General features: G+C 38.9%; 1 protein-coding gene across 16 annotated transcripts in view; it reads right to left on the reverse strand.

Annotated features, from left to right (window-relative positions):
* The window catches only part of Znf532 (zinc finger protein 532), a 118,101-nt gene that overhangs the window by 32,956 nt on the left and 58,477 nt on the right, over positions 1-26,668 (reverse strand). For 14 of the 16 annotated variants that reach the window (XM_087192032.1, XM_021239293.2, XM_087192029.1 and 11 more), the window contains 4 exons: positions 20,041-20,222; positions 15,305-15,481; positions 7,776-7,938; positions 3,392-3,673 (listed from right to left, as the gene is read on the reverse strand). The exons of 1 other annotated variant lie outside the window; for it this stretch is intronic. In XM_087192032.1, coding sequence (XP_087048158.1) covers positions 3,392-3,673; positions 7,776-7,938; positions 15,305-15,481; positions 20,041-20,222 — 804 coding nt within the window. The remainder of the gene's footprint in view (positions 1-3,391; positions 3,674-7,775; positions 7,939-15,304; positions 15,482-20,040; positions 20,223-26,668) is intronic. One more of the 16 variants, XM_087192044.1, reaches the window with a different exon arrangement.

Below are 26,668 nucleotides of genomic sequence, written 5' to 3' on the forward strand. Positions count from 1 at the left end.
GTACTAAAATCACTACAGATGGCAACTGAAGAGTGGAAGAAAACAAAGTCTAGTGGGAGAAAGAGATAAGCAGCCTCCTTCATATGATGGTGTTCTGATTAAGGAAGTAAGTGCTGCTATGGAAACATTCAGGAAGAAGACCCCATTCAGTTTTAGGAGACCAGAAGGAATTTCCAGATGAGGTGCTAACCTGAGACCTAAAGACTTAAGAAGTTCCCCACTAGCTGATGGAATGTCACCTGAAAAGCCCTAGAGGCAAATGAGCAAAGGGTGTTGGAGAAACTGAAAGTTTTGTCAGGATGACCATATGAAGATATATTTTTTTTTGTACCAGAGATGGAACTCACAACCTTGCACTTTGTGAAGCAGGCAGTACAACTGAGCTAAATTCCCAGCCCTGAAGATATCTTCAGATGCAGGCAGAAGGAACAGGCTCGGTAAGTCATGCGATGAAGGCTAGACTCTTTTGAGGGAAAAGAGAACATAACATTTTATTCAAGAGAGTGACACAAATGAATGCATAACCTTAAAAAATGCCTTCTGCTTAAGGTAAGAATAATAATCAGGCAAGAATTGACAGCTGCCTAAACAAAGGCAGTGGCTGTGAAAGCAAAGATAAATGGCGGGAAGAAAGAGTATTTAATATCTGGCTGGGCCCCAAGATAGGCTGGCTAGAAAGGAGAAATTACCAAGTTAGGGTGGACAAAAGCTAAGGGATCAGTGTGGAGGAAGACTGTAAGTTCACTGTTAGGCTTATATGAAAGCTTCTGTGAGGTATGCAAGAAGTTAAAAAGACTTCATCATAAGTGGCTGGATTTGGGAGACTGAAATTTAGGCAAGAAACCACAGATTTGGATGCTATCTATATATATGCTATATACATGACAGTGGCTGAATTAGAGAGAGAGGGGGGAGAGAGGGGAGAGAGAGAGAGAGAGAGAGAGAGAGGATATGCAAATATGTGAATATGTTTCTATGACAGAAGCCTGGTAAATATTCAGCAACTAGGAGAAAAGCCAGAAGAGCTCAACAGTAAGGTTCTAAAAAGTGTTTTTTGGAAATAACTGCCCATCATGTGAGTTACGACAATGTGCTCAAGTGAGATACATCCAATGGACTCAACAAGCAGGTGGTCTGCATGAAATGGGTGCAGCTGAGACATACACAGGACAGGAAGATGTAGAGACCATGTGCTACACTGGTTTTCAGAACAGAGGAGAGGGAACAAAAAAAAAAGACAGCTGAAATTTGGCCCTGAAAGGGAAGAGTATTCTGATTAAATAAAGGAAAAAAATATGAGAATAAATGTAAGTATGCTTATAGGTAAAAATCTCTGAAAGTGAAGATTTCCAGTCCAATTCAGCATCACGGAATATAGTGCTGGTTTCTGACACTTCATTTTACTATCTTATAAGGTATATCTTTCCTTCCCTTAGTTCCTTCAGAAAGCTGACTAAATAGAATTGAAACTGCAGGGCCGGGGATTTAGCTCAGTGGCACCACACCTGCTTCACAAGAGCAAAGTCCTCGCAATCCCTGGTACTGGGAGAAAAAAAAAAACAAAAAAACTGAAACTGCACTCTAATCTGATATACCTCATCCCAAAAGGCAAGACCTCAACACCTCCAGAGCTAATGCTAACATCTCTTCCAGCTAAGTTCACACCCATGCACATATACACATAGACATACACACATTTTTAAACATGTGTAAGAAATGAAAGGATTGGACTACTAGATAATTATTAAAGTCACCTCCATTTTAACATTTATGAAATCCAGCTTGAGTATCAAGTACAAAAGATTCTTCTAGAATCACCACACTGGGCTCTAAAAGAACTGCTGCTGATGTGTTTATACAGTGGGTTGATGAGATACTGCTCCCTAAGACCCACCCAATATTTACAACGGTACTGTAAGAGGCTACAACAGAAGCCTAAAATTGAGATAATTAAATAAACAATTGTGCCACTAACACCAAATACATCCCATTAATAGCTACATTTTATATGAAAGATACTGTAGTTACATCAGATAAAATAAAAACATCTGTACACAATTTGTGATCATAGTGATCGATCTTCAAAGGTACATTTATACCATTTGGATGAGACCAATATAACACATTAGTTTCATGAGTAGCTAAAATAGTACAAATAAATGAAATTAATAAAAATAATTAACATGTAATATAGTAAGATTTTCAAAGATCTAGTATATACTTTTTGACCTATGGATTATCTCTATTTTATAGATCATTCACTATGATAATTAATCAATTCCTATGTACTCTTTATACATGTTTCCAAAATATAAGTTTTGTTCTACTGGTTTAAGTTAAACAAATAAAATAGTTTTCTGTAAAAATATTGTGCATCTGAATGCAAATTTCAGTATCATTAAAAGCGGGACATACTGGTATTATGTTCCTCCTGACATCATACAAAAAGAATGCAGTACCTATGACAGATCTAAAAGCTTCAATCTGAATCTAATCAAAGTTCTAGTAATTATAAGATACAGAAGAGGGCTGGAGATTTAGCTCAGTGGTTCCAGCACCTGCCTCGCAAGCGCAAGGTCCCGAGTTTGATTCCCATAACCCCCCCAAAAAAGATACAGAAGAGCAAGTTAAATAATATTAAAAAGAAGCAATTATCCAAATCCAACAATATGAGGGATACTCTATAGGACAAACAACTCAATTTTTCAAAAAAATCAATAGTATATTAAAAATTTAGAAAGGAGGACTGCTGTAGAATAAAGAGATTTAAATTATACAACATGAAGACTTTTTGGATCTTGACCAAACAATAAGAAAATATGAATGCTGCCTAATATTGTATCTAGATATACTATTAAATCATATTAAAAAATAATTTTGCTCATTATATTAGGTCTAAAGAGAAAGAACAGGCATATTGTGACTCTATAATTTTTCAGGGTTTTGAAGTGTAGAACTTCTGAAGTTCAAAGATGAGGTTCATCTTCCCACTACAAACTCAAGGAAGAATCACATTAAGTCATACAAATGCTACTACAGCTCTCAGCACACCCACTGCCTTTCTCTCCTCCCTTCTTCCTTTTTGGTCACAGGACTAAGAAGTACATTCAGACATGTGTAACTTTGTTTTGCCCCTGTTTACATTCTTTGGCTATCAACACAGACATCTTACCAACTTACTCCTAGACTTGGGGTAAACAAATGAAAGTAGTCAGCAAAATCATAGAACAAGATTGGGAAAGGTTGGGAATGTCCATTTTACAGATAAACTGAGACACAGAAACATGGAATGATTTGAGGCTTCACTACTCATTACCCACAGGGTTGACCCTGGTGTGGAGCCAATGTGGTATTTGCACCCCTCTTGGCCCAGACAGTCACCTCCACTGACCTTCCCATGTTCCTTCCGCATGTGGGAGATGTACACATCTCTCTGTGTGAACAGGCGGTCACACTCCCAACACGTCCACCCGGGACTGGCCACCTTCTTGGATTCTGCCGACTTTTTCACAGGAGATGGAGACTTCTTTTCCGATTTCTCTTTCCCATTCATGGACTTGGTGTCCTCTTTGTTGTGGTTTGCTGAATTCTGAGTTGCAGGCTTAATGCTCAAAGGCAAGTTTATGCCCAAGTTGGGAGGCCCTTCGATACTTTTCAATGTTCCGTGCATAGACTGCATTACAAAAACAAAAAAAGTATCTATCACAAATCACAACAACCAAAGAAAGCACATGTAAACTATCTTAATGCTTTATAGATATTTTAAAGAGATTATTTATCCATTCAGAAATATTTTCTAACATATAAAGAAAACCTAAGCTAAAATTACAGTTTAAAAAGAGGACATTTTTTAAAGGACATTAACTTTTATTATCACTATAAATTATGGGCTTCTAGTTCCTAATAATTTTTAAAAACTTACGTATCTGCGCCATTTTAAAACCTCTGTATTGAATCCAATTAGTCCTGGTACTCTGTGTTCCCCTTGGTCTCAGAGCAAGTCCCTTGTAAGACACCATTTTCAGAGGGTCTTACTTTCCTGTCTGCAGATATGTTTAAGTAAGTTACTATACTGTAGGTGAGAGAGCCTTAACTCACCAACCTGAACTGACATCTGAGACTATTGTCAATGGCAAGCCTTTCACATCCTGGGAATATGTGGAACCGGGTGGGTTTCTTCTGCTGGGTTTTGGAGGTAATTTTCTTCTCTCTACTCCTATCCCAGTCATCCCTTCTTACTAGTAACACCCGACCTGCAAACTGTACATATTAGGTACACACAATGCCTTTTATAATTGTTTAGCTATTTATTATCATTGATAGTCACAACACCCATCTCAAACTCACAGGATTTAAATGCAAGTGGGAAAAAATTATTGCAGTTTGATTCTGAAGACTAACCCACTTTAGTTTTTTCTTTTATTTGCATGTTAAAGGCATGGAATCCAAATAAATATAAGGCGGCAAGTCTGTCCCTCAGTATCCATTTTATGTTTGCCTTTTTTTCTGATCAGGATGCAAGTGAGCCACTCCCTTCCCCAGTCCTGCACCTACTGAAGATGCACACACCATCCTTCCCCAGGCCCCTGTCCCAGCTGGCACTCAGAGATCTGAGCCCCACTTCCTCCTGAGTGCTCTAGGAAGCAGCTTCGACTTCTGCCTACTCCTGCATGTCTCCTCTAAGCAGTGCCAGCATTAGCCAGCCTTCTTCAGTAGCATCTTTCCCCAAAGGGAAAATAAGCTTCTATAACCTATAGCAGAGACTACCAGCTCTACCCAATAAACAACTGAGAACCTGACCATAGGAGCAGAGAGGAAGGTCTAACAGTACTCCTTGCACAGAGAAAAGCTGGGCAGAACTGGTTTCCTGATGGCCAAAAACTGTACATCTGTTTCTTTACCATATAGGTGGAAGGCCTCTGTGTTTGAATGCACCTCAGGTTTTTTTATCATAAGTTTCTAGGTGAATGCACTTTGAGTAGCTGAAAAGCTGGTAAGAGGGTAAAATGTTAAAGAATTCTTCTGTAAAATAATTTTAAAGTGCTATAGAAATTATAAAAAAGCAGCACAGATTCTGTCATGACAGAAGAGAATGGGGTGTGTGCATGAAACGAAATTACTAATTTTTATTTACATAATGTAAGCAAAAAAGACATTATTAAAGCCAAATCTTTTTTTAATAAAGGAAATGCAACTTGACTGGGGGTGTAAGTCTGTGATGGAGCACTTGCCTAGTATGTGCAAGGCCTTGGGTTTGAGTGACAGGACTACACAAAAGAGAACAAAGAAGCCTGGCATGATGGTGTACACCTATAATCCCAGCAGTCCGGGAGGCTGAGGCAGAAGGGTCGCAAGTTCAAGGCCGGCCTAGAAAACTTTGGGAGACCCTATTTCAAAATTAAAAAACAAAAAAGACTGAGGATGTAGCTCAGTGAGAGGGCCTAGGCTAAATCCCCAGTGCTTGAGGGGTGAGGGGAAAAAATAAAACTTAGTTCTTTTAAAATTGATTTTTTTGTTAGCACATAAAACAATAAACAACTTAAATATGTAAAAGTTTACTTCAAATGTGAATGTCAATGTCAACAGGGAATACAAGGAACCTACAAAAGAAAGAAATCTGAACTTTGGTAGAACAAAGAAATGAACTGAGGCAGATGTAGTGGCTCACGACTGTGATCCCGGCATTTGGGAGGTTGGGGCAGGAGTATCACGTCAAGCTTAAGGCCTCCCTAACCTACACACAATTGAGTTCAAGGCCAGCCTGAACTACATATCAAGACCCTGTCTCAAAAACAAACAAAACAAAAATCTTCAAAGAAATGATCTGAGTTGGGTTAAGTTGGACAAATAAAGTCCACCCATAAATGAGCACGTACCAGCCCACTGCCTCTTCGTTTCTTTCTCAGAGGCACCAGGCATGGTAAACACACAGCAAGAACTACATATATCATCTTAAAAGTAAAAACAGGGTGCTCCTAAAACTATATATATGTTTTACCCACCCTAAGCACATAAATGCAGGATAGTATTTTAAGATGCACATAATATTCAGCAAATGAAAATAGAAGTGAACATTCCCACTGATTTCATATCATGTAGACTAGTAAAGTTTCAGATGAATACAAACAACCCTCTCCTCCTTGTGGCCACAGGACTTTGCCATAAATTTTAATTCTGTATTCCTCCAAACTCACCATTAACACAAAGAAGACCTCAACCACAAAGCCCATAACTCCACATCCAGATGTGAAGATCAGTTCCAGAAAGAAATTCTTTAAAAGTCACTTACGAGGCATGTTTCTTTTCTTTGTGTGTGTGTGGGGGGGGGGGTGTCATTGACCCATATACAGTGGTGCCTCAGTTCTCGACCTTGATTCTTTCCACAATTCTAGTCACAAACCGAGCTGGAGCAGAATCGAATCAATGGTTAGGTTCAATGTTGACCTTATGAGGAAATCTGATTTGGTTCTTGTCCAGTTCAGCTTGTGACTAGAACCACGGAAAGAATTGGGTTCGTGAACCGAGGTTCCACTGAATAGTGTATTAAAACATTCTAGTCTAAATCCAAAGTTCCCATATCTTTATTTTCTTGATCACTCATTAAAATTTACTGTCAAAAACAATTTTATAATTTTTGCTAAAACACTTAAAATATCCTTCGTGGATTTTATTGCACTTCAAATGAGAATGACAAAACACATCGCCCATGCATTTATCCACCCTTGTAACGCCACCACCACCATCTTCACTTTGCCTACGGGAGCAGAATCTTCAAGATGTTAAGTTCCTTTCTAGTAGCAAGTATTCTTTATGACCTCAAATATGTTCAAGACAGAAGCTTTTAAGAATTAATAGTCTATTCATTTAACAGACACAAGATGAGAATAACTGACTTTATTTGCTCTTTAACTGACCATTTTGTACAATATATGTTTAAAAGACAAAAAACTAAGAAAAAGTGATTGAGTTTATGATGATAATTGGTTTCTGTTTCTCCATTTAAAAGGAAATCATTTTAATCTCTGAAAGCCAATGGATATTACCTAGTAACCACACAAATAAAAATGTTAACCTATCATAGTGGACAGTCAAGAAGCTAGAACTAAGCACCAGTCTGAGTAAGCTTAACAGACTGAAAATAGATCATCATGGCCCCTTTGGAGCTGGGAGAGTAGATAGTCCAAACATGACATTTATTCATTAACGGAACACCCGCTAGGTACAGGAACTTGCTATATCCTGAATATTTAGTAGTCAACTTACACAGAATTTTTATAGTGAGAAAAAAATCCTAAAAGATCCAAGCACACCAAATATAACATGAATTTAATTGCTTAGGTAATTTCAAGGGAAAAACTTTCATTTTTCTAAGTACACCAATATTTATATGAAATAACATAAATTGTCAGAGCTCTTGTCCATATCAAAATCCCATACAACATGGAGTTCTCAAAAGTAAACTTCAGTCATCATTTTCACTTATACATTTATGTTTATAAACTCCTAATATTTTATTACTTTTATTTTATATATATATATATATGTTTATAAACTCCTAATATTTTATTTTATTTATTTTTAATCCGGACATGCACGCATCCCACAGTCAAGTGAACACATGCTGACCAAATGTTTTTCTCACCGACAACAACTAGCATCCATCCCTTCCCTGGACAGTGTGCCACACTATACAGCAATCTGCAGCTCAGGCCTGGCTGATGCCAATGCATGTTATCTGCAATTCACTTAAGAGGAGAGGAGAGATGCACACACACCTTGATATGGTCCATCATAAGTTGCTTCTGTGCATATAAAAGAGAACAGTCTGGACACTTGAAAACAGACACCTTCTGGTTTTCAATGTGCTGGTCAAAGTGGCGGTACAGCAAGGTTTGCAGGGTGAACACAGTGTCGCACATGGAACACTTATAGATTATTCTAAAACAGAAGAAGTGCAGCGAAATAACGTCAGTCAGCCTCATGTCTCAAGTCAAAGAAGTGCCACTTGGCATCTGAAGAACTCAGGAGGTAGAAGCACGTTGAAAACACACAAACACAATTAAAAGAACAACATTTTAGCTGTGAAACAAACTTTTCAAGACAACTGGCATCACTCAATCACAGATCAATCTTAACATTCTAAATAAAGATATATTCGGCTCCATCTGTTTAAAGTCTAAATTAATGACCATTTTACTACTAACAAATCTGTAACTGGCATGTATTTGTCAAAATCTTCACATGTTACTTTAACCCAAAGCAAAAGGGTCCTCTGAAGAGGGAAGCTTAAGATCAGACAGGGCTATCCAGCTCAAAAGGGGACCCTAACCTGAAAAAGAATTTGATTAAAGAGCTCTGAAGGCCCATTCAGCACAAATGCCTGAATAAGTTATTTGTTACAAGTTTTACATTAAAGTTAACAGCAATTTTATACATGAATATCAACATTTCTATCCCAGTTCTTTAAAAAGGAAGCTCTATGCCAGTAAAGTTATACACTGAGATAAGGAAAGAAAACATAGCCCGTACTACAAGAAAATTCATTGCTTCTTATGCTTTCAATGATTTAAATTACTCATTTGTCCACTACAACTATTTCCACACCTAATGTCACGCCAAACAGCCCCTTACATTAATTCAGCAGACCTGAATCTTCTGAACGTAATCCCTTCTACTCGCCTACACCCGCCACTGAGGCTTGAGTCTGGCAGAGGTGAACTGCACAACTCTCTCTGCCACCCTTCGCCTCTGACGGATCTGACTTGTCACTGTGAACAGCTCTGACCACAGCAGATCACCCTTTCTCAGTAAATGCTGCTGGTCATCCAGGCCTGAGGGAAGGCGCTATGGGGTTAGTATGGCCTGTGAACAACCATGGGAACAGGCTCAAAGAATCTAGGGGACAGCTTAGGGAAAGGTCAGAGAAAAACAGGTGGAAGGTGAAGGCCATAGAAGAAAAAGGAAAAGTTGCAGTTTCACTTGATATTCCTACAGCAAAGTCAGAGAAAGAAATGCCCTATAACACCACTTGTCTTTCCTCTCAGGCTCTTCTTAAGACAGTACTTCTCACTCAGCTTCAAACTTCACTGTGCAATGCTGTCAAAAAATTACAGATTTAGGGCTGGGGATTTAGCTCAGTGGTACCACGTCTGCCTTGTAAGCGCAAGGTCTTGAGTTCGATCCCCAGTACCAAAATAAAAAAAAATTACAGATTTAACTTTTTTTTTTTTTTTGCTTTTTCCACATAACATTTATAAACTTAATCGGAGTAGCACATATTTTTCCAAGGTCTTGACACATTAGTTTTCACCCCTGATTGTGGATGCTGCAAAGATCAGACAAGGTCTTGTGGAACTTTACCACACAGCCCAATGTTGGTAGTCCATGGTGCAGCTCAAGGAGCATAACAGGTGTGACAAGGATGTTCGGTCCCCACCATCGCAAATTATTAGGGTTGTGAACAGCCCCAACATCCAATAACATAAAAGGTTAAACAGAGCAACCATGTAATGTTTTATTAAAATGTTGTTCCAGACACATACCAATGATATGGAGATTTTCACAAAAAATAAAAGATTAATAAGACAGTATTACTATATAATCATATTTTTAAAGGTATAGGAGAGAACTAGAAGGCATATAATTGTTATCTCAGCTGGATGATGATATATACATTCTTTTTATTGATTTGCTTGTCTGCACTTCTTGGGGCTTTTTCCCTCCCCAATAATTAGAATATAACCATTACAAAACAACTTTAACAAAAGCATTGAGATTTACTAGTTGGATGAAATTTTTCTCAAGATTCCAGCCTTCCATTTTCTTTTTTTTTTCAGTCTTCCATTTTCAGAAGTAGCTTTTTTTTTTGGTACCGGGGATGGAATTCAGGTCCTCACGCTTGTGCAGCAGGCGGCAAAACCACTGAGCTAAATCCTCGGCCCAGAAGTAACTATTTTGTGAAAAAATGGCATGGCTCTCATTTCTTTCATGCTACATTCCTCTAGGGAGGGGTTTTGTCTCTCTTGAGGTGTTATCTTATATCTGCTAACCAAGAAAGTACAAAACTAGAGATAATGTATGTACTTAGCATCTTCCCGAGGAACCTGAGAATTAGGTTGCTGCTATGTTATTGGAGTATCGTTCCACACTATGGCCATACCATCCTGATTGTGCTTGATCTCATCTGATCTCGGAAGCTAAGCAGGGTCGGGCCTAGTTAGTACTTGGATGGAATACCTTTCCACAAAACACTAAAAAATATAAAGCGGGACATTTCCCCTATGACATTACAGTGGAATAACATGGCAGACACCAACCTGGCTTGGTGATGAAGGTGACACCACCAATAATGAGCAGGATGGGGGAATGCTGCCTAAGCCCCCAGTGGGACCCCATGGGAAAGAGTTCAGCATCATTTCTGAGGCAATTCTTGCCAAGAGTGTATGTCCTGTGAGAAAACTGCCATGGACGGATGGAAAGTCATTCTTAGAATGAAAGGCCTGTATCCTCTTTTAAACAGCCAAGACATGACAGGGGTGGAGGGACCAGAGTTGAGATGGAGCAATTATATCTGAAGAGCACACCCAGATTAGAATCTTAGAGACAATCTCAACAGCTGGAGAAGTGTGAATGCAGTCTACAAAATGGATGGTGTTGTGACTAACACCACCTTCCTAACTAGGGACTATGTGGTGATGATTTACATGCATGCCCTTTTTGAGGGGAGGAGCAGAACTCATGGAAGTATGTAGGTCACAGTAGGATATAAGAACAGCGAGCTGGACCTAACACTGAAAGTGCCAACAACTACAGAATCTGGTAAAGGAGGTGCAAGAGTTCTTGGTACATTATTCCAACTTTTTTGTAGGGCAGGAACTATTAAAAATTGCCGCTAATGTTTAAAAATACAAAGAGCAAAATGAAGGTACCACAAAGACACAGGCGTGGTTAAGGGACAGATGAAGATGGAGCAAAGTCTCTGACAACAATGGAAAAGACCCAGGGAGACAGTGTGGGGGGCGGAGAGAAGGTGAGGCGCTCCTGACGGGGGAGGGGCCCCTACTGTCAGGGCTGAGCTCTGCACAGGCACAGCAGGAGGAGGGCACAGCCCGAACCCCAGTGAGGCTGACTGAGTTCCTGGGGTGGGGCAAGGCGAGGAGGTGCTGCCCAGTTGTGCAGGGCTCAAAAAGCAAACCCCAAAACCTAATTCTACAATGAGTACAAGCAACTCTATTGTAACAAAGGGGGAAGAGGACAAGCAGGAGGACAGAAAGAGAAAGCAAAGGGAGAGGGAAAGGGAGAGAGAGGAGAGGACAAAGGGAAGTATGGAAGGAAAGAGAGAAGAGAAGAGAAAGCTAGAACCAAACACACTCCTTAAGGTCAAACTCATAGCAGCCACAACTCTCCAGAACACAGCGCTACACCTGAGCTGGAGGTAAAAACAAATAAGAGATTCTACCCCTCCAAACTGCTGCCATAAACTTCCTACTTTACTACTGATTGAATCCAACGAGGTGCAAAGTAATGTCCTCCACATCACACAACTAACCCTCACACCCTGTTAGGTGCATTTATACTGCTAACCAGTTCACAGATGGCACATTAAGACTTAGAGTTATTAAATCATTTGCTTGATGCTAAATAAATCCCAGGGCCATGGTTCAAATTCAGCTTTTTCTGAGACCTCCTCCCCCGAGTCCTCCACCATGCAGACATTCTAGTTTTTCATGTTCTATTTTTTAGGAACTTGTTTAACAACTCTGTGTCTCCTATACAATTCTTAACTTTGGAGTTCTCATTTCTCCACTCACACATTTAGCAAATAAAAGGCGCAGCAAAATAAACTACTGTTAATCAAATACTGATGAAAAAATATAAAGACAAAATTTTATTCCCATAAAAGTGCAGTAGTAGATATTCAGAATGATTTAAATTACCCAGAAAATACTACAGAATGTTCCATGTTTTTGTTTTTCTTCAGAGACAGAGTCCCATTATATAGTTCAGCCTGGCCTTGATTGAATTCATGATCTTCCTACCTCAGTTTCCCCAGTACTGACAAAAAGTATTGGGCTGGGGATGTAGGTCAGTCGTGGAGCATTTGTCTAGCACGACTGAGATCCTGTGTTTAATCCCCAAGACCACAAAAACAAAAAAGAAACAAAGTGCTTACAACAATGCTTGGTATACAGTAAATACTATATAAATTCATGTTAACTTAAAATCTTGCATTGTGGGCCAGGGATAAAGTATAAGGGTAGAGTGTTTACCTACAGGTGCCAGGCCCTGTGTTCGATCCTCAGCAGCACACATGCACACACACACGCACACACAATAAATAAATAAATGAATGAATAAGTGAGTAAATAAATAATCAATCTTACATTGTGCTTTTCAAATTGAGGTGCTGGGGCTGCAGAACTCTATGGTGTATTTTCAAACATCCATATGTTCACTAAAGACAATGGGCGGAGGATTATTTTAATACTGATTGTTAAAAATTAATGCAAATCACTTGTGTAATTTTGGATCGTTTGCATAAACGCCTGTTAACCAAATACTCCTGGAGATTTCAGTGCCCGTTTCCTTTGGAGTGAGGACCACTTACTTATTTTGGACTTACTGCCAAAATGCTTTGGACTTAACTGCTTTTGGGTCAAATGTAGACCCAACAGCCCCACAATGAGTTTTACAGTATGGTGAGTTGAAAGTGGTGACAAGGGAAGTACTGACTTGGGCTCGCAACGTAGAGGCCTGCCAAGCCCGCATGGGCAAGGCAGCAGTGTCCTTTGCTGCAGCAGTGGTGTCAGCGAGAACTGGATACTGCCAAAGACCAACCATATATCAGACTAATGCTGGCAGCTTAAACTTCATCGGTTTTCCTCTGTAAACTCTTTAGTTTTATAGCTTACAATACAGTAGTTTATATGTAATTTTAGGCTTGCACTTGTTAAAGAACCATGGTAATTTAAAAAAATTTTTTTTAAATACTGAAACAACCTTTTTCCTATAAAATACAGCAGTCCTCCTTTATCCATGGGGTAGGGTATATGAGCCAAGAACCCCAGTGGATGCCTGAGGCTATCCTAGCACCAAACAGTATAACTTAATGCCATTTTCATCTTAGCACTTATCATGCACTATGACTATAACTTTTGCTGTTGGAAATGTGACTGCAAAACTAATACTAATTTCTTCTTACTTCTTCATGATTTCATGAATAGGTATTTTTCTTATCACAGATCTTAGCACCTCAACATATACAATATTTTTTCTTTCCTTATTAAATATAAAGAACTTTAACCTCTTTACGTAAAGGAAGCACTTTAAAATTCTCTTTGGCATTATCTGAATCACCAGCATTACTACTATTGTGCTTAAGGATCACTGTTAAGTAAAATAAAGATTACTTGAACACAAGCACTGCCACACTGCAAAAGTCAATCCAATCATCATGTTGGGCTCTGTGTTGTTAACAGGCAGGTAATATATACAGCAAGGATACACTGGACAAACAGATAATTCAGGTCTTGATGGAGCAGGATGGCAAGAGATTCTGTTACACTGCCCAGAATGGTACACAATTTAAAATTTAAGAGTTTGCAGGGCCGGTTGTCAGTGGCGCTGCACCTGCCTTGCAAGCTCAAGGTCCTGATCCCCGGTACCAAAAAAAAAAAAAAAGTTTGTTTATTTTTGGAATTTTCCATTTAATATTTTCAGACCATGAGTAACTGAAACCACAGAAAGTAAAACATGGGCTGGGGATTTAGCTCAGTGGTTCCGCCGCCTGCCTCACAAGCACAAGGACCTGAGTTCGATCCCCGGTACAAAAAAAAAAAAAAGAAAGTAAAACAGTAGTTAAGAGAGGGATTATTGTACTCAAATTTGAGGAATATTGTTTTAGCTTAATCATCTGCTGTCCTAAATTCCCAAGTTACAACTACTATTTCAGATTTCATATACATTTCAGCACCGAAGTTTAATTTTTTGAATATGGAACCAAATAATTATATTCACTGGGAGGTAAAAGCTGCATTCATATCCAGTTCATATCCAGTGTTGTTATCATGAACATTGATAGATACTAACATTCACTAATCCCTGTCTTCAAAGCCAAGGCACCAAGTTGTTCACACATCCCTAATTTCTAATGTGTTTCATTTTGCATGTCAAAATACAAAAGATCAAAGTGAAGGTCCTATTAGAATAAAATTAGAATTTAGCATTTTAAAAGTATATAATCACTTCTATTTATAAGGATTCAATCACATTTCCTCATAACTAAATGTTATAATAAAAGCTATGTATCTAGGGAGAGATATACAGATATTATAACACATATCTGCTTATATTCCTATAACTCCTTCATAATGTAGTTACAGACAAAAATACACCAACAGATTTGGACATGAAATCTAGCCTCACATAATTATCAAACTACACTTCCATAGTGAAACCCTAAATAAGATGAATACAACCAGAAGCCTCTAATCCAGAGCTATATAAACAAGGAGTGAAGAAATGCAGGAAGGAACTAATGTTTCCACATTCCCAACGGAGGGACAGTGCAGTACACATTTTAAATATGTCATCTCATTTAGCCTCTCATAAACCACAGGATGCAAGCATTACTCTCAGTTTATAGCAGAGAAAACAGAAGCTAAGGCTGGTAAATAACAGACCCAGGTACACAGCTTGCAGGTGGTAGGATTTTGACCAGCCCCTGTGCTCATGGTTCCCTCCTCTCTATAACCCTCCCCTCCTGCAGGAAGGCATCCCCTGTCTGCCGAAGAGCCAATTCATTTTTAAAGACTCTACAAAGCAAAATCAGTAAAATGAAGACTAAAATTAAGGCAAAAACAAGTTTATACCTACTAATGAAGGACTTAATACTGGTGATGATGTGAAACTCATTAACCAGTAATTTAAGCTGACTTTGTCTTGTAAATACTACTGGGAAAAGTGTATCCTATTAGGAAGAAACTATGAAAAAATTTTCAAAGGACAGTTTTTTAAAAAATAATTTTCCTAAAGCTTACTTGTGAAAATCATCTAAATAATACAATATATAAATATTGACTTTAGCAAAAACTGATAGCATAAATAATAGGTGACATTTGAGGACAAAGGCTTTACCTGGAAAGAATTGAAAGGTTTGCATGAGCTATGAGCTGTACTTCATAGAGCATCAAAATTGGAATAGCTACATAATTTTTGTATCTTAAATTTTATTCAAAGGAAGGACTACCTCCTCTAAATTACTAATAAAGTAGAGGAGTACAAATTGGAAGTTGGTATGACTTACTTTGGTTCTCCTATCTTGACGCCAGGATGCTGAGTGTAGGCGTGGGAATGTGTACTCGGGGCAGACTTAAATGCCATTGGACAGATAGAGCACTTGTAGAAGACTTCACAGTGAGAGCCTTGAATGTGAGATTTCAGTGCAGCCACATCAGAGTACACAACATTGCAATGTACACATCTGTTAGAAAAATAACACAGTCATTAGCATAGTCCTCTAAACACGTATGTCTTCTCTGTGTAAGACCTCGGTAAGATGAACATATTTTATAGCCAATTTAGGTTTCTAATGGCTTTTTGAAAGTTTTTTGTTTTTTTCTATTTACAACAGATTAAAATTATTTTTATATGTCTATGAGGGAAGGTCATGAAGAAGAAAAGTGAAACTCAAAAGGTCAATTTTTTGAGCATCTTTAGGCCTGGAGACTGATGGGTCGTGGGAGCCAAATCAGCCCAAAGAACATTAACAAGCCCTCACAACTCCTGGCTCTGGGAAGGACTTCCACATGCTGTATTCTGATACCAGGACCTGAAGCTCCGACCCATCCCAGTTTGCAAATGGCATTTCCAATGGAAGAAGCCCTTGCAGCAGGCAGAACCTATATCCTCTCACAGAGAGGCAGAGAAATGCAAAAGAGCACCAGCTCCCAAGCAATACCCACTGTCTCTTGGTGCACAATGTGTGGTCAGTGCATCTGATGTACCTAATGTATGGTGACCACAGGGTGGAGAAGGTCAACCCCCTAGGTTTTTTGTCTCCTAGAAAATAAATATGAATACACTTGGATATGCTCAAGAAAGTACATGAACTACAAGCTTCCGAAAAAATTATACCTCTAAAAAAATTGCCTCTAGATAACTTCCTTACTTTTTGAATTTCAAATAATTTGACAATTAGGTCACTCTTTATTCCAATCTAACCCACAGAAACAAACTTTAAAACTAAGGATTCATTTCTCCTCTACCTCCTCATTTCATATACATGACTCAGTGGCACTTATATCACTTCCACTGGAGGACAGAGTCATCTTTGTTCTGAAACCTATGCTACAGTGTCTCTCTGCAGACTTGGAAATCTCCAGAGATTTACTTGGATGTATCTGAACATGTGTGTTCCTGGACATGTGCGTGAATTACCTGGGAAGACCGCAGACAGGCCCTTCTGTCCATGAAGCAGTGCCCACTGACTTCCATGGTAGCCTAGAACACTTCCGTGCTTAAAGGCTCCCTTCCAAATCATGGAGATACTGTACTTGCAAAGCCAGACAGGTGTGGCATGTTCTGTACCATATGCATTATATAAAGCATGCCTAATTAGGCTTTGGATGCAATTTTTTAAAAATATAATTAATGCATTAGTATTCTGAATGTCTTAAGGCATAGTGTTCAGCAACACAAAGACACTGACAACAGGAAAACAGAAGGAAAGCTTCACTATACTATCTACTAGAATTGTTATTTCAGGCAATGCAGGAGCCACCCAAGATACTGGAACTCTTCTGAGTTAACTTGTCTTGGATAGGTTAATGTTCCTTTATGGACCAGTTCTTACAAAATGAGAAGAGCTGAAAAAGATTGTTTTTAGTCCTTCTCAACCCTAGAAGCTCATGACTCCAAGGAAAGGGGAGACTGGGCAAAACAGGAGTGGAGAGGTTAGTAAGAAAACTAAGGATCCACCATGCCACAAATCACAAAGATCTTCCCATCAAGAACAAGAAAGTGATGCTCAAAAGACCAGGGAAGGACGAAAAGGAAGAAAGTGAAATGCACCAATTCCCTGAAGTCATTTTCAGAGACAAGATGGTTTAATTAACAGAAAGTACAAAGGAAGTTAAAGTATTTAAACTACAAGTGGCATTTTTTATGGCAGAAGGAAGTGGTATTAACTCAGTCCAAAACCACTATGGAGGCCAAAAGCATACCCTCCTTTTTTGGGAGAGCAGGTGGGGGTGTGCTGAGGATTGAACCCAGGACCTCTTAAATGCTATGCAAGTGCTCTATCACTCAGCTACATCTCAGCCCTATTTATTTTAAGACAGGCTCTCATCTAGTTGCCCAGGCTGGCCTTGAACTTGTGCCTCCTGCCTCAGCCTCCTGAGTAGCTGTGATTATACATGTGCACCACCCATCCCGGCCTGAAAAAGTTTTCCTTTGTGTCCTGGCTACAATTCAGTCCCTTGATTTTCTTTTGTTTCTTTTTTTTTTTTTTTTTTAAACAGAGTCTCACTATGTAGTTCAGGCTGGCCTTGAACTCGCTATGTAGCCCAGGCTACGGCGATCCTCCTGTCTCAGCCTTCCAAGTGCTGAGATTACAGGCATGTGCCACCATGCCCAGCTTCATTATTTTCTGAATATAGTTTTAACTTTTTTTTACAGTACACAATCCTGTAAGATGCAGACCCAATGTATCAGAAGGCAAGAAAATTCAGAAAAAGACTTGACTTTCATCAATATTTGACTTTACCAAGTTAACCAGAAGCCAAAGGACCCCTTAGTATCTGAGAAATGCAGTATGAGCAAGAAAGAGACTAAGACGCTTGCATCAGAAATAGACAAAGGAAGATGTGGGAACCATGTGACAGACTTCTTTGGCTACAGAAAAAACAAATTGAAGATAATTAGCTATGCAGCCAAAGAGAGAGACAAACACAACAAGGTCTACAGGCTGTCAAGCCCCAGTGAAGTATCAGACTGGACCATTATTTAAACAGCAGGGAAAACAATTAAGCTTAAAAATGTTTCTCTCTCTTTTCGAGGAGATATAAACATAAACTAAACTTCATAACAGGCTTAACAGTATTAATACATAATAGCACTTTTAGTTTGTATAGCCTCCAGTTGGGCAAAGGCAACTCTACACTTAATATAAAACTTAAAAATTTGAATCTGTAAAGCACCACATTTAAGAAACTGTGGACGGATCAAAAAGGGAATCACAGATGGTCTTTTCCAAGTGAGGTGATTACTTTAGGGTGCATGCAGAGTATCTGTCTCAGCAAAGACACCATGAAAGCTTCACTACAGCCTTGGTTTGTTTTCATATTAGAAGAATAAAGTAAATGCTTGAGGAAAGTTTGGCATTAATGAAAAAAGCAGTATGTCGCAGAGCTGCCTTCTATCATTATGCATGGAATGTACCAATAACAGTTTCAAAACATGTGATAAGAAACAAAATATTATCCAGCATGGACTTGAAGCTCTAAGGCATCTGATTATCCTGTTTGTAACATCCTAGTGGTGCTGGCCGCAATCAGCCCACCAAGTTTATAGACAGGGCACCACAGCACAGAGAGAATGAATGAATTTCCACACAATCAGTTACAGGCAAAACAGGTACTGTACATGAAACTCTGATTTCTTGATTTCTAAACCAAAGGTTTCCTACCAGGCTAGATCTAGTCCATAAAGCACGCACTACAGGTTTGGAGGCATGAGATAAAAAAGAGAGGTCAGTTTCATAATTTAGTATTAGAAAAATCGGCAAAGCCACTCAGTGATATAATCTAAATTTAAATAAAATAAGACTACAAAACCATCGAATCATACCAACTGGACTTCATTTTTATAAAATATAACCAGATTATAACTAAAAAAATATTATTGCACATTTAACAGTCTAATATTAAAGTTACTGGTTGAGCAAACAACACTAAGATAAACATACAATACAGAAATACCTCCATTAACAAAGACACTGTGCTATATATGACGTTATCTTGGGAGATTTTCATGGAGTCAAAATATATATGGCACAGGAATGAACTTCAGAAGGTCATAAAGTAGAGAATAAAGTTCATCGCTCAATACTGAACTAACATTAAATTTGCCAGATATGGTAAAACACATGTCTGGGAATCTTTGAGAGCAATGAAAGGGGCCACAGTTAATCTGTGCAGGAGACAGTAGAGAAACCTAGACTCCAGGAAAGGAGGAGGAGGACACAGAGGAGCAGGAAGGAAACGTTATTTGGAGTAGAAGATTCTTCTATAAAAAGCAATGTTAGAAAATGGTTTATATCAGGTTCTTCAGTATGGATAAAGTAAGCAACCATCTCACCATTTGTTTTCATTAGCAGAAGGAAGGCATTAAGAGATACAGAAATGGGCCAGGGATTTAGCTCAGTGGTTCCGCCGCTTGCCTCAAAAGCACAAGGACCGGAGTTCGATCCCCAGTACCGAGAAAAAAAAAAAAGAGATACAGAAATACATGGTATTCTTCCACGGGTTAAAATTTAGGGAGTGTGACAACAAAAGTGTACTAAACTTGGTGTAATGGCACACACCTGTAATCCCAGCACTTTGGGAAGATGAGGCAAAAAGAATCCAAGTTCAAGTCCAGCCTAGAAAACTTGGCAAGACCTTGTCTCAAAATTAAAAAAGAATAAAAAGATCTGGGGATGTAGCTCAGTGCAAAGGCCCTGGGTTCAATCTCCAGTAGTCCCCCACACCTGAAAAAAAAAGTGTACTAAAAAGGATCCAGACAGAAAACGTTATGACAGTTGATCAAAGCCGAGCCTCCACACATGCACACTATTAACTAAAAGGATTGGCCCACCTGTCCTCAGCTCTGTGTGGACAGCAGGGCCAACACTTCCTTGAAAGAATTCAAACAGGTCAACTCTAGTACAAATGAGCTAGGCTTCCAGAGAACTGTTAATTGAGGTATTACTGCATGACCCTAAGAGCTATGTGCGTAGATCACTCCAACCACAGTGTAGTTATTAGTGAACAATATACTGACCGAAAACCAACTCTCCGCGTGTAGTGCAGACAGTTCTTGGTGACGTGGGTCTGGAAGTGCACCGACCTGCAGATGGCCCCACACTCGGGACAGGTATAGGGAGATTTGTGCTGATGGATTCTCTGATGTGATGCATAACTGCACTGGTTAGGAAGCAGCATCTGGCAGACAGTGCAAGTCTTCTAAATAAACCAAAGGGGGAAACAGGGTTGGTCCTGCTAAGTATTTTCTAATATGCAAAGAACCTTGGTTAAACCTCACAGCAATTATACCTCTCTCATTTCAAATCCTACTATAATTGATTCTATGCCCAACAGAAGAACAAACTTGAAAATTGTATGTTCAATGGAAAAATTCTTTACCCTGTAAAAAATAAAATTTATCTATATTGAGCAGTCAGGCTCATCCGAAAGTATGAGCTAAAGAGAATGCCAGCCTTAAACAGTTCCAATTTAGTAACTTTTGCATTTTGTTTAATGCAAGAAAGAGGCATTCTTGCAAATTATGTTAGCAAATCAACTTTAATGTATATTAACAAGTTTACAGGCATATGTATCTTGTGGGTAATCACAGCTCCCATGATTCATAAAATTTCTTTTAAAAAAATAAAAATTAACCAGAGGCTAATTCAGTTTCTTTGTTTCTCCCCTAGTCATTTTAGTTATTTGAATTCTGCAGCACAGACTGCAAAAAGAACGGCCACAGCAATTACTTTCCTTCCTGCACTTAAATTTGGCTTTTAAATGGTCAAACTGGCCATAATATAATTTATAATTCAGACCAATGAACTCCAGCTCTGAAACATAAATGTAGGCATTTAGTTGAAATTTTACAGAGATCAGATACATACAAAATAAAATAAAGACTGAAATCTCTTTGGAAAAGACTATATAGCATTACTTAGGAAAAAAAAGACTAAAATATATTATTTTCATCCCCTTAGATGTTAACACCAAACATGGTATAATTTTAAAACACAAAACCAAAAAAAGTTAATATAAACTGAGAACTTACTTCCATTCTAAAAATAACCCTAAAATAGCATCAGATAAAATGCTTCAATACTTTCAGACACTCATGCAAAAACAAGTACCTACTATCTCTAAAATACACAATTTGTATCAAAGTCAGAAAAAGCTTCAAAATACAGATTTGTGCTAAGATTTTAAACACTCTTGAATATTGACAACAGAGTTACAAATTTTAAAAGCTTCTACGCTTCTGAATAAGCCCAAAATGTAAAGTTTAAACTTCAGGGTGACTGAGACCAAGAAAAATAAGAAACTCACTTGAAAATTCTTTCTTGGTTTTCTCCTGAAAGGTCTAAAATACAAATTTTATCCCATATAATGTTTATTATAATCACAAAATAAGAACATTACAGGTAGCTTTGATGAGGTTAGTGTCATTTAAAAATAGCATTCCTTTTCTAATAACACATATTTCAAAGGTTAAAACAAGCCACAAGGAAACAACAGATTCATCATCACAAGATCCTGTTAACATCTACATTATCACCAGCAATCATTTGTTTCTTTGAACTAAAATAGTCTTCTCTCTAATGTCACACAGTGCTTAATCCCAGGCTGTGAATTAATGATGTCTGCATTTCTGCAGGCATCTTAGAATGTCTTGCACTTACTTGGAAATAAAGTTCATATTCTGATACTAAAAGAAGTAAAAGAAATTATATATCTATACATATATCCACAATACACATTATGCATTTATATACACACATACATATTATATGCATATGTATATATAAAATATAAATATAGATTGATCCCATTTCACCAATGAACCAAGTGATAAATTAGGTACTTTAAATACATAAATAAATTTAAGTACCTCTCCCATTTATTTCTCACAATAACCTATGAAGTACACAGTATCTCCATTTTACAGATGCAGAAATGAGGCTTAGTAAAGAAACTTGTCCAAAGCCCCACCAGCTATTAAGTGCAAAAATCAGGGTTTGAACCAGATTCTAATAATTTTAAGGCTTTTGATGGAGCAGCGATGAAGGAATGGATGGGGGTTATAAGGAATGAACAACAACAAGAAAAATACACAAGACTGAAAACTAAGCAAATAAACTTAAATGCCAAAGATGACCATGTCATGCTAGGATTAGAAAGAAATCTGTACCCTCTCCCGCAGCAGCTTCTGTTATCTAAAGTATTGTGCTGTACAATACTAGTTTTATAACAGTACAAAATAAAAAGAAAATTTAAGAATATAAAGTGTTCCCTTAAAAGCTTAAAAAAAAACTTTTCACATTATCTTTCAAGATGTAACAACAAATGGTTAATCTCCACAATACACATGAAATGCACAATGCGTTGTTACTTAAGTTCATCATCATGTCTCCCCAGTTCCCAACCACAAGAATCAGCACTCGTCCATTGCACCAGCCAAGGTTCTTCACCCACATTAGATACGGAAGCATAAGGAGAAAGGGGAGCCAATAAGGACTACAGCCTCAAATCAAAATGCTTTCATATTCTGCAATTGCTGAAATGGGAGAACATGGTCATTTGAGAGTCATGCTGAACACACAGGGGCCTTACCTTGTTTACACAGATGCATGCATATTTTTATACGTACACTGCATCTACTCCCACATCTGTTTACCAGCTTCCACACCTTGCCTCCACTCCATGTGAGAAAAAGTATGCTCTTCTGTTTATAGACTCCTTAATATTTTCACAGTACCAATAATTTTACACCCTTGACACGGTTTACTTAGTTGTACTCAACTTACCTAACTGAATCTGTTTTATAGTAAGCATGTCATTCCTGCGCCTCAAGATAGTAGTCAAATGTTTTCACAGCACAAGGGCGTATTCCACTAGTTTTTCTGAGATGCTCTGAATTCAGAACAAAGGTGCACATTTTTTGGATTTAGAGGATACACTTGAACACTGTGGGGGCGTGCAAGGATTTTTTTGTGGTTTAAAGGAACCTGATTTTCCCTTTCCCCTTCTTTTCTTTTTAACCAAAGAATCAAAATATATCTAAAAATCCTAACTCCACTGTACAAGTTGAGACTCCTGACTAGAGAAGGAAGCAGTTTAATTTGCTGGCACCTGCCTTTCAGATAGAAGCACAATAAAAGGTACTGAAATGGTCTTCTGTGCCTCTTGATATTTTACTTATGTCATCAGATATTTTGCTTATGTTTTTGATACTCAGGTAATAGCTAATTTCTACTCTGGGACACCCTCATTTGCTCAGACAACTGTTACTTTTTAAGGCAGTTATTACTTTTCAGTAAAGTCAGGTGGTACTAAAAAACTATAGGAAAATAAAGCTGAAAAGTTATCATATCCCACACTTTACAATTACCCTTCTTGAGCCCTTTCAGCCCAATGCTGGCACTGAAAGCAACTGCTGATATGTAGATATATAGCTATAAATATACACAGGCCATGGGGAAGGACGAGGGGCCCGAGATGGGCCTGTTAGGGAGTCAATAAGGTGGAGCTCAGCATCCTCTTTCCATCATGAGGAAATATCAGAGTAACAAAGAAAGTAAGTGTATGTGTTTCAATTCATATTTTAGAAAGAAAAACAGCCCGAGAAAGAGACAAGGGAAAAGGTGAGAAATGTGAGTAAACATGGCATATATTCATACTTAAATTCAAATAGACCAAAGCCTGCAACATGAAATACTGAATTCAAAGGTCAGAACACTGCCAGTTTAGTAATCAGCCAGATGCTAAGTAAACTACTGTCCCCACATTAACAGCAGTTCCATAATCTAACTACAGAATAATTACCAAAAAACAGGAATAATAAAACATACCAGTTTGTTTTCTGGTTTTCATTTTCATCCAATTTTACAGTAAGAACACAAAGAAAATATTTCACTTCAGATCTTACTTAAATGGGAATAACACAAAGAAAGCATTATAGGAGAACTGACTACAAATACCCTTTGTTCCCAATGCTAGGTGGGGTAGCTTTGGCCTCAAATTATTCTGCTACATTTAAAATCTCTAGAAAGAGGTGACAGTTAAATGAGCAAGTTGATTGAAAGCTATATGGATGATATACATAAACTACTTAAATGATTATCCTTGGAAAGTACAGGTATATTTGAGAGTTGGTAACACTAAAATAAAAACTGGAACAAGACTAGTTTGAACAAAAGAAAAACTGAGAGCAGGGCCAAAAACCCAGTCATGAGTCTTCAGGTAATAATACTTGGGGAGGGCTGGAGGGGCCTCCACGATTTCCAGGAGAAACTGCTTGAGGAAAGTGTACATAGAAGTGAACTCAATATTCTTAACGTTGTGTTAATGATGTCCAGAAAGTTCCTGAAACTAACATGAACAGTAATCCCTAAAAATGAGGACAACTGCAGACATTTCACCCTTATTCGAACTCTTAAAGCCAATCTGGATATAACCCAAAGAGTTCTTTCTTATGTGAGACTCTAGCTATGATATTCTATGTTTCTGTATCCTAGGAAATCAGCATGATGCAGCAAAAAAATAACAAGCCAACAGTAAAGAAACCTTGCCTTAAAAAAAAAAAATTTTTTTTAAAGAAAGAAACCTTGCCTTGAGTCCTGGTTGTCCTACTAAACTGGGCATTTGTTTTTCCAATGTAAAATGGAAGAGCAGCCCAAAGGGACCTATTACATTCTCTGATTCTATGCCTGACATAGATGCTATAGAAAGAAAACAGATTTTTAACAATTAAGAGGTTACAGCAGGCACTTCCAGTCTCAACTCGACTATATTTAATCATGGTTTTACTAAGAAGTGAAGCAATGATATAAATACATTTAAGTATCAATTATTAAACTCACAGTCATCAGCTCTTAAAACACTTCCTGGACATAAAGAGCATTTCTCTGGCCTCTCTGCCCACTCCTTTTCTCAAGGTGCCCCACAGCAGGTACAATGAATCAGACGGGTCAGAACAGAAGCCCCCAACTGGGACAAATTCACTGGTGTGAAAAAGTCAGTTGGCCACAGTCCATTTTCACTGCACTCCTTATTTCCGTACAGCCTGCGGGGACGTGACCCTCTTTCTCCTTCGGCTGCCCTGCTACTCCGCCTCTGCTGTGCTAACTCCAGACAGGCGAGGGAGGCGAGGAGGCATTCTAACCTCGGCCCAAGCATGCTTTGGGTTCCTGGACCTCATCACTTGCCTGGGTATGAAAAAATTCCAAACTTGTATTCAAGCTTGGGCAAAGGAGAAAGAAAAGAAGGCTTAAACTAGGTCCTGTATTCAACCCAGCTTGTTGGGGACCTGATAGGGGGCATGGCCTGAGCACAGAGCTGGGCCCCATAACCGGGCTCTGATGCTAAGTGATTGTTACTTTTGTATAGACCATCACAGAGTGCAGAGGAAAAGCAACTGGCAAAGCACAACACAGCAAATGCCACCAACACCTTCTTCTGGCCCATGACAGACAGGCACGGCTTGGGAAAGCTGAACAGCCCTGCACAGGAACCGGCGGAGATGCAGCACACACAGCCACCGTTGGGAGTTCTCGGGACCAGAAAATGGGAGGAACTGTTCTGAACACACAAAAGGCATGAAAGATAATGGAAAGAAAGATGAGTGCTTAAAAAAAGGAAGATGAGGCTGAGCTAAACCAAGAAAAGCCATTCTGAGGACGACTGAGGGCCCCTGGTAGATTCAGCAGATTAGAGAGGGAAGAAAGGCAAGCTCCTTCCTAACCCAGGTGTGAGGCCAGGCAAGTTAGGACAATCTGGGAGAATCCAGTTTCTCCATTCCTCATTGAGTTACCAAGAATATAGATGGCAGTGGTGAAACAGAAAGGAAAGGTTTTTGATCCATGGAACACAACACACATGAGAGAAAAGCAGAGAGACTCAGCAAAGTCTTGGTGCTGGAAGTGCCACTGGCCCGGGGAAAGGAAGCCTTTCCCGCCTGGGGCGGGGGGAACCTGGGCCCTCCTGCAAGCTAAGCCAGCACTCTATCCCTGAGCCACATCCCTGCGATTTTTAGGGTCTTATTAAGTTGCCCGGACTGGCCTTGACCTTGTGATGCACCAGAGTTAGTTGGTAGAGTAGCTAGGATATCAGATGTACACCACCGTGCCTGCAAGGAAACCATTTCTGTAGGTATATTTTTTCCCAGCTGAGTTCAAGTTCACAGTTATAAGCTGCCCAATGGTTGTGTGACTAGCAAACTGAAAATACAGAATGAAGACTATGTTGCCTTCTCTTTTGTGTGTGTGTGTAGGGGGTTTATTGGAGACTGAACTCAGGGTCTTCACACTGAGCTACACATCTCCAGCTGTTTTTTGATAGGATCTGCCTAAGTTGCCCAGGTTGGGCTGGAACTTGGGATCCTCCTACCTCAGCCTCCCAAGTGCTAGGATTACAGGTGCACACCTGCATGCCTGGCTTTTTTCCTTCTGCCTTACTGCAGCCCTACAGTTAACAAATACTTCACTTGGTGACAAGTGATAAGGGCCACCCCACCTCCCACTACATCATGAGGCTTGTACACCATGGCTACACGTACGCTGCTGACCTCCTGGGGCTGTGGGAGAGATACAGGTGGGTCTCATAGTAGATGTTAAAGGAGTAACTGCTGGAGATGCTAGGGTAAAACCAGACTCCCCACCTGAATCCAA

The sequence above is a fragment of the Heterocephalus glaber genome, unplaced genomic scaffold (assembly GCF_053883595.1).
Source record: "Heterocephalus glaber isolate CG9 unplaced genomic scaffold, H.glaber_assembly_v1.0 deba00000331, whole genome shotgun sequence".
In the NCBI taxonomy this organism is placed as follows: domain Eukaryota; kingdom Metazoa; phylum Chordata; class Mammalia; order Rodentia; family Bathyergidae; genus Heterocephalus; species Heterocephalus glaber.